We start from the raw sequence: 15,412 nt of genomic DNA on the forward strand, positions 1-15,412 counted from the left end.
TTGTACATTATTAACTTGCTTTAGTGTCTGAAGGGTAGCAAAATCTTTAATAATATAAGGTGGGAAGGAGTATTTAGGGGAATACATTCATTTTTTCTTTTAATTTATGCCTGCAAGTTCAAAATTAATCTTGTGTATTTCTCAGGTAAATCACTTGAAAAGCTGAAACAAAGGGGCACAACTTATTTCGACCCTTATTTCTTTAATGCCTTCTGCGAGGTCTGTATAGGATGTTTCATAAATATAGGTACACACCGCAAGGATGAGTAGAGGACACTGAAACAAGGCAAAAAGTCCTAATAAACATAGGTCCGGAAATCAACCATTTCCAAAATCAGTGGGGTTTTAGTAGATCTCGTCAGTGCAGCTTCTCACGAGTAACACAATATCCAGTATGCACTGGAGGAAGAGAGCGTTAAACATGTGCTCAATAGAGCCACAGTCTAATGTATTAGACTGTGATAGAGCCACCGTTCATGATAAGGCAGGCATCAGCAAGTTTCCTCATCGACAGTCGATAGTTCATCTGTAGACATCGTATAAAGTGGTTGTTTGAGCAGTGAGAGAAGGAAATCGTAATTCATTGTGATTGTTTGGTTGTGTTTGTTCTTGTGGACGTTAGATCAGTTTCTATTTAGATCTATTGATTCATTCATTTATACATATCATTTTTTTTTTGTTTTTCTCTTTCTCTTCTTTTTCTGTGAATTATTTCAGTTAGTGAAGTTATCCATATATACTGCTAGTTGGAGACTTTTTTTTTTTCAATATGGAAGGTCCCACAACAGAGAGGACATGGACCTGGATAATACAGACTTAAGGAAAGTCGGCAGTAGCTCTCTCCCCGTAATCAATTCTAATCAATCTGAGCCTCTAAAAGAAATACAAAGTGATATTCCTCCAGCAGAATATGTGAGTTGGCATTCGGGGCCTTACATAGTGCACGCTATAGGAAATAACAAGAACATAGGCAGTCTGCATCCTGTGAAGTTAGGAAAACAGCTTTATCAGTCCAGAGAGTTTCAAATCAAACAAATTCAGAAAATCAACAGAAATAAAGTGGAAATCAAATTTAAGTTTGTGAAGGAGGCGAACAAATTTCTCAAATCAGATATATTGCAATCCCTGGATATTAAGGCAGTGATCCCACGGCTGTATGTTCAGGTTATTGGAGTAATTCGAGGCATTCCAGTGGAGATTTCTAATGACATTATTTGTCATGGAAATCTGTGGAAGGTTTCAAAATCATTCATTCCTATTGATTTAGCAAACGTACTGTTACAGAATCGGGCACTGTGAAATACGTCCCTACACAAACGGTCAAAGTGACATTCATGACACAACAGTTACGTACGAAAGTCTTTGTCTTTTATACTTCTTGTAATGTCGAGTTATATACACCACCTATTCGTCAATGTATGAAATGTTTCAAATTTGGTCACTGGGCTAAATATTGCCCAAACCCTCCAACCTGTGACAATTGTGCAGAAAATCATCAGTCAGTGGAGTGTACTAAAGTTGAAGTCAAATGTGTTAATTGTCTCCAGTCGCATAAGTCAAGTTTCAAATTATGCCCAATTTATCAGACTCAGAAGAAAATTCATGACTACATGTACGAGAGCAATATCCCTTATCATGAGGCCAAAGAAATTTATAAAGGAAATCTTTCGTTGGCTGATATATCTCAGAAACGTAAAGTACATGGCCTACAATTGTTTCAGTTAGATGCTACTCCAAAAAAAAGGTGGGTTTCAGTTGCTTCGTCCAGACTGACACCATCTCTTCCGACAAAAAGGAAAGTTGATACCGGTACTTCCAACTCAACTCATCAGAAAGACGAATTAAAAGAGTTTTTAATTTTCCCTAATGGGAGAGGGGAAAGAAAGAAAAACCGAAAAGGCAAAATTAGATAATTCCAATACTTGTACAAGATCTCCAATGGAAAAAGAAAAAATTCAAGGTGAAAGTGTAGTGACTGCTACTTGTCAAACAGGAGAGGCTACATCGATGTCGACCAAAGCATCATACCACTTCAACAGTGAGCAATATGTGAATCAACAGCTGGAGGAGATTTTTGCTTTAGCACAAGATGATCAACAAAAAACGCTTTTACGACAATGCTCAATTTCCAGAAGTTTTACCGTCGATGAATATTAATAATTGGTAAACAAACTCGGATAAGTTGGACGACTTAAAAATACTGCACTGGAAAGTGGAAATTCAACATTTATTAGTTACTCTTTCTTGTCATGTAATTTTATTCTTGAATTGTGGTCTTCATTATCTTCCTTATACAATCTTTCTGGCTTCAAAACCTAGCAAACAAACCGGTCTGACCATAAAGGAGGCATTTTAGTTTGGATTTGCAAAGATCTCACAGTTGAATCTGTGCTCTATTCCGATGATAATACCCCGCATAATTTACAATATATTCTTTTGAATTTTCATAATTTATCCTTGGCATAAATACACACAGGGATAACTTGTATTCCCCTCACAAAATATAATTGTTTTAATATGAGTATACTTCATAAAGTATAAAGTAAGCAAAGAAGATAATATTGATATATCACCGGCATGCTGGAACAATCAATAACTTAGTAATTACACATCTTATCTTAAGCCTGCTCATGGGTATAATTAACTCATTCAAGTCAACTATTTTTAAAGGTGTGATCTGATCCAACTGTGATACAGTGGTGAAGTTATTCATTACTTTATTATTAACACTCCCAATGTTTACATTTCATCACAGTAATGTCTACAACAGCAATAATAATAATAATAATAATAATAATAATAATAATAATAATAATAATAATAATAATAATAATAATAATAATAATAGTAATAATAATAATAATAATAATAATAATTTTATATACATTATTTTCTGTTTAGGATTCTATATCCCCCCCTCATAAGAAATCTTAATTTGCACCCTGGTCATGGTCTTGCATGGTGACGATGTAATCCCACAAGGATATTTAATTCACGATCTTTCGGCCTATGTAAGCAGATAAGTGCCTGAAATATATTTTACGAGTACATATGAGGTGCTCAGCGCACAAATGGCCCAACCCACAAAATTATATTTCCAAGTGTAAAGTATTAAATAAAGTAATTAAATTTCAATTAAATTAAATTTTACCTCTCTAACAGTGCGCAAAATGCGATACACTACGAAACATGTGCTGAAATCAATTGGAAAAACTGGGAATGATGATTTGGCCGATTTAAAGAAGGCCTAATAAACTCAATAAGCAAATTTTGTGGGTTGGGCCATTTGTGCGCTGAGTGTCTCATACAGGTCTACTTAGACATTGTCACATCATGTATCAGATATTGTAACCAAAAATGTAACCTGATGAGGCCAGTAATGGTGAAAACGTTCGTTGCTTTAATATATCATAATATGTCAATAAAAGAGTAGCTTTATGTTAAGTCATTAAAATTGTAAATTTTCTTCAAAATCATTGATTATTTGCCACTAGACTTACCAGACCTATATAACTTCAAAATAATATGAATTTCAAAAAGACAACTAAGGCTAATCTAGCCTGATACTGTATATCACTGATAAATAAATAATGCAAATTATGCTTTGGGCATGATATCTTACCACCTATTACATCCTGGACTAACAGCCACTGAGTTTGAAAGGCACTTATAAATGCCATATCGACTATTGCACTGTTGCACTTACCTCAATACTGTGGAGGATACAGTGATATAGCAACTTTGAAGAAGTAATGGAGGCATTCCTGGCAGGAATATTTCGACTGAAATAATTATTTCCGTAATTACATGACAAAATTATTCTTTCTCACATTGTAAGAAGGTATGCTGCACCTCACCTCTCTCCACACCTAATCTATAGTGTATAATGTTGGTTTGTGTCTCAGTCACAGCATCAAAGAAATTACGGGTGTGTTTCATGGTGAGGAGCATGAAACCTTCTTCCAGTAAGCAATTGTCCCGGTGCTGGAGACAATTTTTCTGTTTACATCCTTCATCATATGGTAACGCAGAATTCCTGCACGGAAATATCATATGTGCTTCAGTACATCATAATAATATGAAAGAATATTGTTTTTTCAATGTAAATACTCGGCATATGTGTATTATGAATATGTACAGTCTGATCCATTTGGGTATGGATAATATTAATTTATTATTATAAAGCTATTATGATAATAGGAAAAATTTCTTGCTGGTCATATTATGATTAAAAAATGGGAGTTTCCATATATGACAATGAACAGTGCATAATCTGAAAGGTCAAATGAAAATCGTAGATGATTAAAATGGCTACCAGTACTACAAATCAACAGCAGGCACAATGTGTTCTTTGGTTTGCTAAATTTGAGAGTGTTAAAAGAGTTAAAAGGGAATTTCGACGTGAGTATGGTGTGCATAATGTACCTAAATACGATTCCATAATGTTGCGATATTGAACATTTGTAGAAACAGGTTCTGTATTAAAAAAAACATGCAGGAGGTCGCAGGTGAAACCCAGTACTAGAAGCAGCTATCTCTTGGCTTGGCCCCCTAACTCCCCAGATCTAACCCCTCCTGACTTCTTCGTGTGGGGTTTTGTTAAAGACATTGTCTATTCACAGAAACCCAGGAACATTGATGATCTGAGAGTAAAAATTACTCAAGCTTTTCAACAAATCAGCCCTCTTATGTTACAATGGACGTGGGCTGAATTGCATTATCATTATGAGTTGTGCAGGATGCGCAATGGGGGTCATGTTGAGCTCTGAGGAATCTCCCATCTTTCAGTGTTGTATGCACAAAGTTTTAACAAATAAAGTTCAGTAGTAAATGTTTTAGTGTTTTTATTTTATACATATCCAAATGGATCACTCTGTAGTTTAATAAAACCTGAAGAATGTGAAATTTTTGTAAACCACCACTGGAAGGTAAATGGCCTTCTTTATTTCTGATACCTCTGCATTTGAAGGGTTGTATTCAATGACGTCACATATCATGATAATCAATTTGCCTACGTATGTTATGGAAGGGTCTTTAAGACTTATCTCTTGACTTTTTATGTATTACTCTGTGTATTTTAATTCCAGTATAAAATAGCAATACAATTGTTGATAAATTGAAAAAAAGGATTTTTTTTGTTAATTTTGTTAAATAGTTAATAATAAATTAAAGAAAGATAAGAGCCCTGTTTCCAACTAATGGTTTCCTGTGTTTTACGTAAGAAAAGGTCTGATTTCAATAATACTACTAATTCCAACTACCTTTTACATTTTATTCACTGGGAATTTTTCGGGAAATATTCCCGATAACAAAGTTCTGGGAATTTGCCCATCACTACTTCCAATGACATCAAATTTGACTTGTCTAGCACTGATCATGAGATAATTAACTTAACTTTGTCATTAAACTTATTTTATTTCGTAATTATTCTCTTTGTCAGGACCAGCTTTAAGCCAAGTGGACCAATTTATTGCAATTGAGCCCGCGCCTATGAGGGCCCTCATCTAAGCACAATGATTTTTATTTTCGGGACTTGTCTTTGGATATTATACGAAAATGCACAGCAGATCTGGAAGTGGCAATGACAGATGTGAGAGTAAAACAGAAACAAGAATAGGTGAGTACCATAAAGTTGCTAATATAAATGGCTACATGCTTGTGGAGTGAGGTACTGAAGCCAATTCTTCCAGCAGAGATTAAAATCTGCATGAAAATACTTGAGTTTCTCGCTTGCATTAGATCTACTAGTACTGCATTTCCAATTTTTTTTTTTTTTCATTGCCCTTTGGATCTTCCTGACAGTCCTAGTGACTGTCGCATCAGAAGAAAAGTTATTCGACATCAAAGAAAGAATTCAACAGAGTTGACATTTTGGGTATCGTATTATTGAGCAAAATTATTAATAAAGAAAAAATAAAAGAGACAATATTAAATAATAATAATTATTATTATAATAAAGTTAGTGAAAATAAATCTTAGTGCGAAATTTAAAAAAATAAAACTGTGATTCCTAATTCTCTAAGAACAGCAACGACTATTTTCAGACTAGTAAGTGGACATAAGTCTTTGGTAGCGTATCTCCTCAGAACTGGAGTTTATACATCACCAAAATGTGTTCTGTGTAGAGTGAGAAGATTCAACTATGCACGAACTAAACTGCAAAGCTATCAACATTTCAGATAATAAGTGTTAATAAAATCACATATTTTTACTGACATTAGAAAAATAATGAAGAAAATCCATTTGATTAATTACGAGAGATCATTAATGCAGCAGAATGTTTAAACAGTTTGATAATTTTATTCTGTCCATTGAATATGAAACTTACCTGGAGTTCATTAGACTTAGAAAAAATCCTAAAGGTCTTTGGAGAGAAAAAAAGCAAGAAAGATAACTTTTCCACATTAAAGGCAATAATACTAATAGGCAATAGGCCGAGACGTAGGTGAGAAGATAATATTAATGGATTTGAGGGAGGTGGGATATGATGGTAGAGACTGGATTAATCTTGCTCAGGATAGGGACCAATGGCCGGCTTATGTGAGGGTGGCAATGAATCTCCGGGTTCCTTAAAAGCCAGTAAGTAAGTAAGTAATACTAATATGTCTTTATTATCTATTCATATTAGGTGATATTTAGAATTAATATGAATAAAAATATAAATTATTTCCTAGTAATGTTACTGTTACATTTTGATTAGAAAGAAATGTCATATTTTCACCTAATCATTTCAGAGTGAATAAAATAGGTGATTTCCTATCTATTTAAATTATCTAAAGATAATCAACAAATTATGTTGTGCGAATCTGGCTTCCAGGTTTAGCTTTTGGTAAAGCTGATTTGAATAATATTAAAGGAAAAAAATGTTCTGGGACCGGGTATCAAACCCAGGACCTTTGACTAAGCACGCCAATGCTCTACCACTGAGCTATCCAGGAACGATACATGGCCATGGTCCAATTCTTCCCTTTATGTCCACAAACCTCAAGTGGGTTGACAACCATTAAGACCCAAGAGTGCATACTATACTTTATGGCTTAAATTGTGGTTTCATGTCCAACATGTCCAACACAAGTCATACAGTATAGTATGCACTCTATGTTGGGTTTTTGTTGGTTGTCAAACCACTTGAGGTATGTGGACATAAAGGGAAGAATAGACCATGGCCATGCATTGTTCCTGAATAGCTCAATGGTAGAGCATTGGCGTGCTTAGTCAAAGGTCCTGGGTTGATACCCGGTCCCGGAACAATTTTTTCCTTCAATATTATTCAACATAATGTTGTTTATTTATTTGTACACTTAATTTTCACTAAGTTATATTCATTTTTTAATGCATATTGATTGATTTTTATTCAATATTATAGATGTGTCGTGTACTATAGCTTTGTAGTCTAAGACATCATGCCTGGATCGCGTTATGGCATGAGTGCTAGTTCAAGTAGCAAAATCCAACTAGTTATGGAAACAAACTACATTATAACAACTAGGAGAATCTGTGAATTTGTGGAGCTATAATAGGTAGCAAAATCCCGTTATGAAAACAAACTATAACATGTGAGAGAATCATCATGGTAACCATATGATACCTCGATATTGGTTGGATGATCGTTCATCTATGCTGAGGCATGTGGACATGAGCCAGCAGTCAGCTGGTCAACCTTGGTCCTTCATGGGCTGTTACGCCAAGGGTCAAATTTTTTAATTTTAAGGGGTTAGGTATAGCGTACAGCAGTAAATTTTTTGGAAATATTCAACATTTTTTTCCTCCATTACTGTATCTTGTACAATAATGACAATTGGTATGTGTAAAGCACTATCCTTCTGCTATGTGAAAAGAATAGCCTATTTTTACGATTTAAATGAAACTTTTTTTTTTCTTCAAAATTCAAAATGATGTCAGTTTACTGTGCAGTGATGAAGCGTTTCCCTCATAACTCATAAACTTGTTAACTTTTTCATGTTCTCTCTCTTTTATTTTATTGCTGAAACTCATGTTTACAATATCATGCTCTTTCAGCTACATTCCTTAATAAATAATATATATTTTTTCATTTTGTGTTAGAAGGAAATACTGATATTTGACCATTTCTTAAATGAATATATTTTTTATCAGACAATCTATCTAAGATAGAGAAGTGATCTTGCATCATATTGTAGATATGGAATTCATAAATACATACAAAAAATTTCATCACAGAATGTTGGATAGTTTTTGAGTTATGTGGGAAACGCTTCATCACTGCACAGTGAACTGAATTTTGAAAGAAAAAAAAAAAAAAAAAATTAAATTAATTTTTTTTAAATCGTAAAAATATTTTTTTCATGTAACAAAAAGACAGTGTTTTATACCTACTAATTTTCATTATTGTACAAGATACAGTAATGGAGAAAAAAAGTGTTGAATATTTCCAAAATTTGACTGCTATAAGCTGTACCTAACCCCTTAATAGAGATGTAAATGTATAATATTAATCAACTATATTTTCCGGTATAAATTCTATAGAACTTCTTTGTGAACATGGGGCCCCAAATAATGTTTCCAATCGCACCCCACAACTCCTAAGACCAGCCCTGCTTCATGTAGATCACTTATATCTCTGAGTGTGTGTGCGAGTTGGTGTACACATACCAGAGTTGTGGACGTAGCAGGATGAATAATATTCATAACCATCTACTCACTAATATTTAAATATTTCATACTTTTGTATAACATATAACAAGTTGGTAAACATAAGTTAATACAACAAATCTTTCTCAACAGCTCACATTCTGAATATTAATGTCACTTCCTTAATTTCTCCTTCCAGTTGTGATGGATATGATCAAAACGGAACCTGAGGTCGACCCTTTGGCTATACAAACAAGTGATAACACTGATTTGGAAGAGAAGAAGCCTTTTTCTGAGGTAAATTGAAAATAATTGCAAAATGTTTTGTATATGAGACTTTTTAACATATGTTTTTATACATCTTCCAAATTATATTCAACATACAATCGACTCTTAATAATTTGCGTGCGGTTAATTTGCTTTACTTGTAAATCACTGTCTTTTTCTGGCCGGAAGAGGGGGCGAAGTAACGTGGTCATTTCCGTTTACACTTTCTACCTGCTCTCTCAAACTTCTCTCCTCTCCCTCCCCACTCCATCTTTCGACCCACACCGTGTGGGCCTGGGCTAGTGTCAGCTGTGCATCTTATCGAACTGCAGTACTGTATGATTATTATAATGTTTGGAAATGTTTTACACTATTTTCCATATTGCATTTAAATCTGTGCTGAAAGTGGCTGACCATGACAATATCTTTGAAAAATATTGGAGTGCAAGAGATCATATGACTCTATTGTCAAAAGCCTGGCATTAGAAAACAACAACAACATATTGCGTTTGATTTTGAAGTGTATTTTAGTAATTAAACCTGTCAGAGTAACTTTTACTGGACTTTAAATAATAATAATAAATTTTGCTAATAAAACGCGACTTTCGATATTTCGCGGAAGTTTTTGTGTGACTTATCGGGAATCGACTGTACTTTGTTAGGCTGAAGAAAACCAAGCTTTAAGTTCGTCGTCTTATTTCGAATAATTTCACATGTTTCCTTGATATATGTGTAGCCTAGTCACTTTTGTAAGTTGAAGTGGGCTCTTGAATTATTACTGTGTGGTTTGCAACAAGTTGTAATGTAAGTTTCTTTTAAAATCATGCTAATCTTTATTAGAATGTTTTTAATTGTAACAGATTAGGACCTAAATAATTTTGATACTGAATGTATCCCCTCCTCCCCAGTTAATGTCAAGTTCAACACAAATGGTGGAACATACGTTGCTTCAGTTTTGTACCTTTGTAGGAATCTGATGTCAGCCTTGTTAAATTTATAAGCTAGCTGTTGCTAATAAAGAACACATTCCTTACGTTCTTTAGACAAGCGACACTTAACATGGCTTGAATTGTAATTTCTTAGGTTAATTCATGACGATCTGAGGTTAACTGTGATGTCTCTAATATATTTTCTTCTTTATGACTTTGTTGATCAGCTTTATTTGTGCCATGTATGCGAAATTGACTCATTTAAATGAAAATATAATCCAAAATTGTTTTGTAAATGAGTAAACATTTTTGTACCAGATTGAGGTTGTGAGGGTACCTTCTGCTTTTGTTGAAGTTCATGTGCTAATATGTATTGCGATGCTGTTTTCTTGTTCATGCTTAGAGTAAAAGCTTGATTAAATTCGGAAATTATTATCTCATGAGCCCTGCACCATAGCTCCTACCTAGGCCTTACATTATGGAATGCTGTCTGGTTAGAGTCCTCATATAAGAAGACATTTTCTCATGAAATTTCAACCAGTGTATGAGACCAATGTCCACTCAGCATCGTGATGCACTTGGAGCTATGAAAGGTACCAAAATCTGGTTACGAAAGCCAGCTGTAATGGCTGGGAAATCGTTCTAACCTCACAATACCGCCATTCTGGATGGATGATCGTCCACCTCTCTTTCGGCATATGGATGCGAAGCCAGCAGCTGGCTGGTAGGTCTGGGCTCTTAAAAGACTCTAGCACCACGGATTATCATTATTATCTCATGAGTCACATATTGCCTTTGCTCTTAAAATAGACATATCCTCAGTCTTTATAGCTGTTAAGGTATAATCCCCGTTTTACCTCGCAGTTCTATTCGTAATTTCTGGACTATACTGGCTACAAATACTGCCCAAGTACTGGAGTGCAGCCTGCAGTACATGAAATGAAGTTTGAAACAGCAAATATAAATTACTTGTTAATGATGTCTCTATATTCTCCAGGAAGTGAATTTATTGAATCTGCAATCAACTGAGATGAAGAAGGAATACGTGGACCACAGCTATGATCTCACATCAAATACTCGAGTGCCAATTAATTTCGCCTTTGTGAACTGTGAACCTGAGGTGAGTGGATCTGTTGGAGCTGTTATGGTGTTCTAACTCTTTTCCAAGATATTACTTATGTTGTGTTCGTCACAAACACCATCTCTAGGCAATTCTCCTTAATTGCTGGCTGCAAATGAGAGCCATTTACATTATACTCTTAATTAGTTATTCTTTGTTCCAGTGTTCTGTAGATCTGAACTGTGATTTAATTCTTTATTTTCAAAATGGTTGAATGCTGTTGTTTTAATGATATACTTGAAGTTTTATTTTATAAATGTTTGATATATTAACACTGTTATATTTGACTCATTTTTTCATTTTGTTATTTACAAATTATCTGAAGCAAGATTTTCACTGCTTTTTGGTTAATGAAATAAAATATGATTTTCAGGTAATATTGCAATATTTCTTGATTCATTTGCTAACTTACCATTTTTATATTTTTAACATTATATCCAAGTTCCCTAAATTGGGGTTTCCAACCTTGGGTCAGTGAATTTCAAGACAATTTATATGCCTACAAGGGACAGCAAAAAAGTTATTGAACCAAGAACGAAATGTAGCAGCAATTTGCAGTGTTGTTTATGAGCAATTTAATGGATGACAGTGCATTTTTAAATTTACTATATAAAATATTCTTCTTTTGTTACTTACAGAGTAATTAAATGAATGCCACTTGGACACCTCTTGTGGAGAAAACCTATTATTTTAGAACTGGCATGCCCTTCAAATTGCCCCATAGCAAATATGTGCGATTTAAAATGAAATAACAAAAAAGTATTTAATTGTTTATTGTTAGAACACAAACTGCAGTTTACAATAAATTTGACTTGAAATGAACAATGAAGACTTTGCGGAGATTCTCAAATAAAAACGATTGTCTGTTGTCTGCAAGTAATGATTTGTACATGGAGAAGCTCCTCTCTACCTTCACTGAAACAATTAGTGCATATTGAAAACAAGCAATATCTCCCGGATTTAGTTTACAGTGAGTAAGAGAAAAATTTTCACCTGACAACACTTCACCAAGGAAACACAATGTTTTATAGCACTCTTCTTTTTCCAACACCTTCTTCAATTTCACGGGTACAGCTTGACCCACTTTACCACATACATGCTTCAGATCATTCACAACTTTATCCACAATTTATAGCTGCTCCATATGGCACTTGGGATTTTTCTGGAGCAGTTATTGCATTAAGAAGAAATAAAAAAATTGTTTTTATGTAGTAAAGTGTACCTGCAATTTGTTTGTCAGCCAAGAATTCCTGCACTGTTTTGATTGATGCAGCCTCAGTGTTGTGGAAAGAATCGATCACTTTCTTCACAACTTCGAAGTTCTCACAGTAATAACAACAAGCCTCAAACCACATTCCCCATCTTGTCAAAACAGGTGAAAAAGGGAAGGGAATTTCTGGAGTTTCTATTTTGAATGCTAGAACTCGAGATGGAGCTTTCAAGAACACTTTCTGTACATATCCAATTAACTTGTCAACTTCAGGAAAATTAACATGTAACTCCTCCATGGTCCGATATAATACATGGGCTAGGCATGTGATATGCACCATTTTTGAGAAGAGCTCACATAACGAATTAGCAGCCATTATCTTGTAGTGTGCTGCATCTGTTATTAACAGCAACACATCATTTCGAATGCCCTCAGACCATAATAATCTCAAAAGATTGGTCAACAATTTGCTGATCGTTGAGTAGTTAGCTTTGTCCAACTGCTCACAATGTAGTAGAAATGGTTCTCCAGGGTTCCCTGCTTCTGGAACTTCTACAATAATGTTGACTATATATCGTCCCATAGTGTCTGTGGTTTCATCTATGAATACCCATATGTTTTCTTCTCCAACCCTTTTGATTATTTGTTGCAATGTTGTGTTGTAGCACCTTCCAACATAGGTTCTTCTTAACGTTCTGGGATCTGGAATTGATTTTCTGGTCTCCTCTTCTAACAATATGCACAGCTTTGGATCGTTCAATTTGTTCAATGGAATATCAGTGCATAAAAATGCTGTACACAATTTTTCACAAAACAGAGAAAATGTTGAACAAGTTTCCTCCAGAAGTATCTGCTGTAGGCCACGGTTTCTTTTGTCTTCAAGTCGCTGTAGACCACGTTTATATTTCTCTTGTGACACATGATGTTCAACCCTAAACTTTTTTTCAGCAGAAACTCACACATCACAAACTTTGCAACTATTTTCTCCATATTGCGAAAAAAAAATTGTTTTAATGTAACAATTACACTTTCTTTCACTTTGGGCATCTTACTGTTCTATTGGTCAACAAAATATCTCACTCAACTCTTACATACAGACGACTGACACAGTGAAACTCCTTCCGATCTACCTGAAGAGAAGGAACAATGAACAGGCTTGGGTGAATTCATTATGCTCATTCCTTAAAAATAGGAGAAGCAGGTACTGCTTATACCATGTTTTCTTGAAAATTAAGTCGAGTTCAAAATGCTCATTCCTTAAAAATGCTCATAGGGGAAGCAGGTACTGCTTATACCATGTTTTCTTGGAAGTGTAGTCGAATTCAAAATGCTCAGTCCTTGAAAAATAGGTATAGCAGTTATGCCGCAAATCTGCTTTGTTTCCTGTGAACGTTATGTGCTTGTAAAGTTATAATAGACAAGCATTAAGAACAGAAATAATAATGAAAAATTCAAAATATAATGAAATGTAACATTCTATAGAAAACTATTAAAAAAATCCGAAAATGGTCTAAAAAATGCCAAAAAAATACCTATCTCTTGAAAATGACGCAAAATATTAAAAGAAAAAAAATAATGCCCTAAGAAATTGCCTTTATTTAATTAATTAATTCATGATACCTATTTGTATATATTCGAGCTATCTTTCAACAAGACGCAAAATCATTAAATGCCTTGCCCTAGTCATTAGCTTATTCGCTGCATTATTAGTCAGGTCTTGCACATTTGCACAGACCTTACAGTAGAACTGTGTTGTGGTATGATCTTTTTAATTTTGAAAATTGATATCACTACTTACTGTCGAAACATTTATAGGACAAGGTTTGTGGATAAGCTTCGGGGCTTCTGCCGCGTTGTCTTGGTGTTGGTGGCTGACATTTCAACCGCTGTGTTGTGGTCATCTTGAGAGCAGTTGTTGGATAAGGAAATAATCTGCGAGCTCGTATATATATAGTAGTCTCGATGGGGGGAGTACTTTCGGTGATAGGGCGTAGGTTCTCCTTCTGGCATCTGATTGATCCTTCGTTGTCCAATCCGGTTGAAGTCTGTATGAAGGGGAGTATACATATTAAATACTGGCCCTCATAAGGTCCGAAAAAGTGACCTTGATACCATGCCTGATGTCCGGATGAAGGGGGGCGGCATGTACATGTGGAGACCTGGTTTCTTGTTCCTAAGTATGATCTTGGAATAGACTTCCCCATGAGTTGCTGAGTTGTAACCCCTCGTCCTTGTTGATGTTGATGTTGATGGACGAGGGATTACAACTTAATTAATTATATATCTTTGGTTCATGATGAAATCTTCTTCATTTAACTTCTTAAGAAGTTCTCCTTAGAATACCTGCACCTGTCTTTCTCAAAATTACTGTAGTTGTAAAACATACACTGTGTACATAAAATAATGTAACAAAACAATATCAACATATCTAATAACATGATCAGAATAACTGGATTATGGTTATTGTAAGATGTTAACAAAAGTTGGGAGATTTTAGTTATTGTTGCTTGAGCCATATGTCACTTTTTGTCTGTATGTTACATTTTTTCTGAAAATGGCGAATTTAGAACAGAAAGTTCGTTGTATAGAATGGATAATTGAGACTAATTCAACAACACATGTTCAAAGAAATTATAGGAGAGTCTACAATACTCATCATGCACCTTCTAGACGTGATATTCGGCTATGGTATGAGAAACTTATGCCACTAGATTTCGTTATGTGAGGTTACGTAAAGGACAGTATCTACAGAACACCCGTATGGAATCTCCAGGTCTTACGTGTAAGAATAAGAGATGTCATTTCTATGATCACACCAGTTATGCTCAAAAAAACTTGGAACGAAATTGACTTTCGATTAGACGTTGCATTGGGAACCAGAGGCGCACATGTAGAAATTGTGTAACAAGACTCCCAACATCTTTTAATTTCACAAAGCATAGAGAATAAAAATATGTTCATTGGTTTCAAAGTTATTGCTGCTATTCTTGTTACATTATTTATGTACACAGTGTACTTTACTACAGACATGTAAAATTATACATGAAAAACTGAACCAAATGTCATAAGAACACTATCAAGACTTACTTCACTTAATAGCAAATCATGAAATGTTTTGAGTTTTGTGACAACAAAAAGAAAAATAAAATTAAAAATTATGTACATCTAGATATATACGATATACTCTTATAAGGAATAAATCTTGAGAATCTTGTCCTATAAATGTTGGCGTGTTTGTGTGGCTTCCGCGGCTGGTGTACATGGTCTGTGGATAAG

The 15,412-nt window shown here is 34.6% G+C and overlaps 1 protein-coding gene across 7 annotated transcripts in view; it reads left to right on the top strand.

Annotated features, from left to right (window-relative positions):
* The window catches only part of LOC138701437 (oocyte zinc finger protein XlCOF6.1-like), a 42,436-nt gene that overhangs the window by 422 nt on the left and 26,602 nt on the right, over positions 1-15,412 (top strand). For 4 of the 7 annotated variants that reach the window (XR_011332569.1, XM_069828317.1, XM_069828318.1 and 1 more), the window contains exons 2-4: positions 5,441-5,617; positions 8,810-8,907; positions 10,804-10,926. Coding sequence is in view for 6 of the 7 variants with exons in the window: in XM_069828317.1 (XP_069684418.1) it covers positions 5,557-5,617; positions 8,810-8,907; positions 10,804-10,926 (282 nt within the window). In the remaining variant the exon portion in view is untranslated. Of the gene's footprint in view, positions 1-294; positions 576-5,440; positions 5,618-8,809; positions 8,908-10,803; positions 10,927-15,412 lie in introns of those variants that run through there. The other 3 variants (XM_069828319.1, XM_069828315.1, XM_069828316.1) reach the window with 3 other exon arrangements.

This window comes from Periplaneta americana, chromosome 6 (assembly GCF_040183065.1).
Source record: "Periplaneta americana isolate PAMFEO1 chromosome 6, P.americana_PAMFEO1_priV1, whole genome shotgun sequence".
Classification (NCBI taxonomy): domain Eukaryota; kingdom Metazoa; phylum Arthropoda; class Insecta; order Blattodea; family Blattidae; genus Periplaneta; species Periplaneta americana.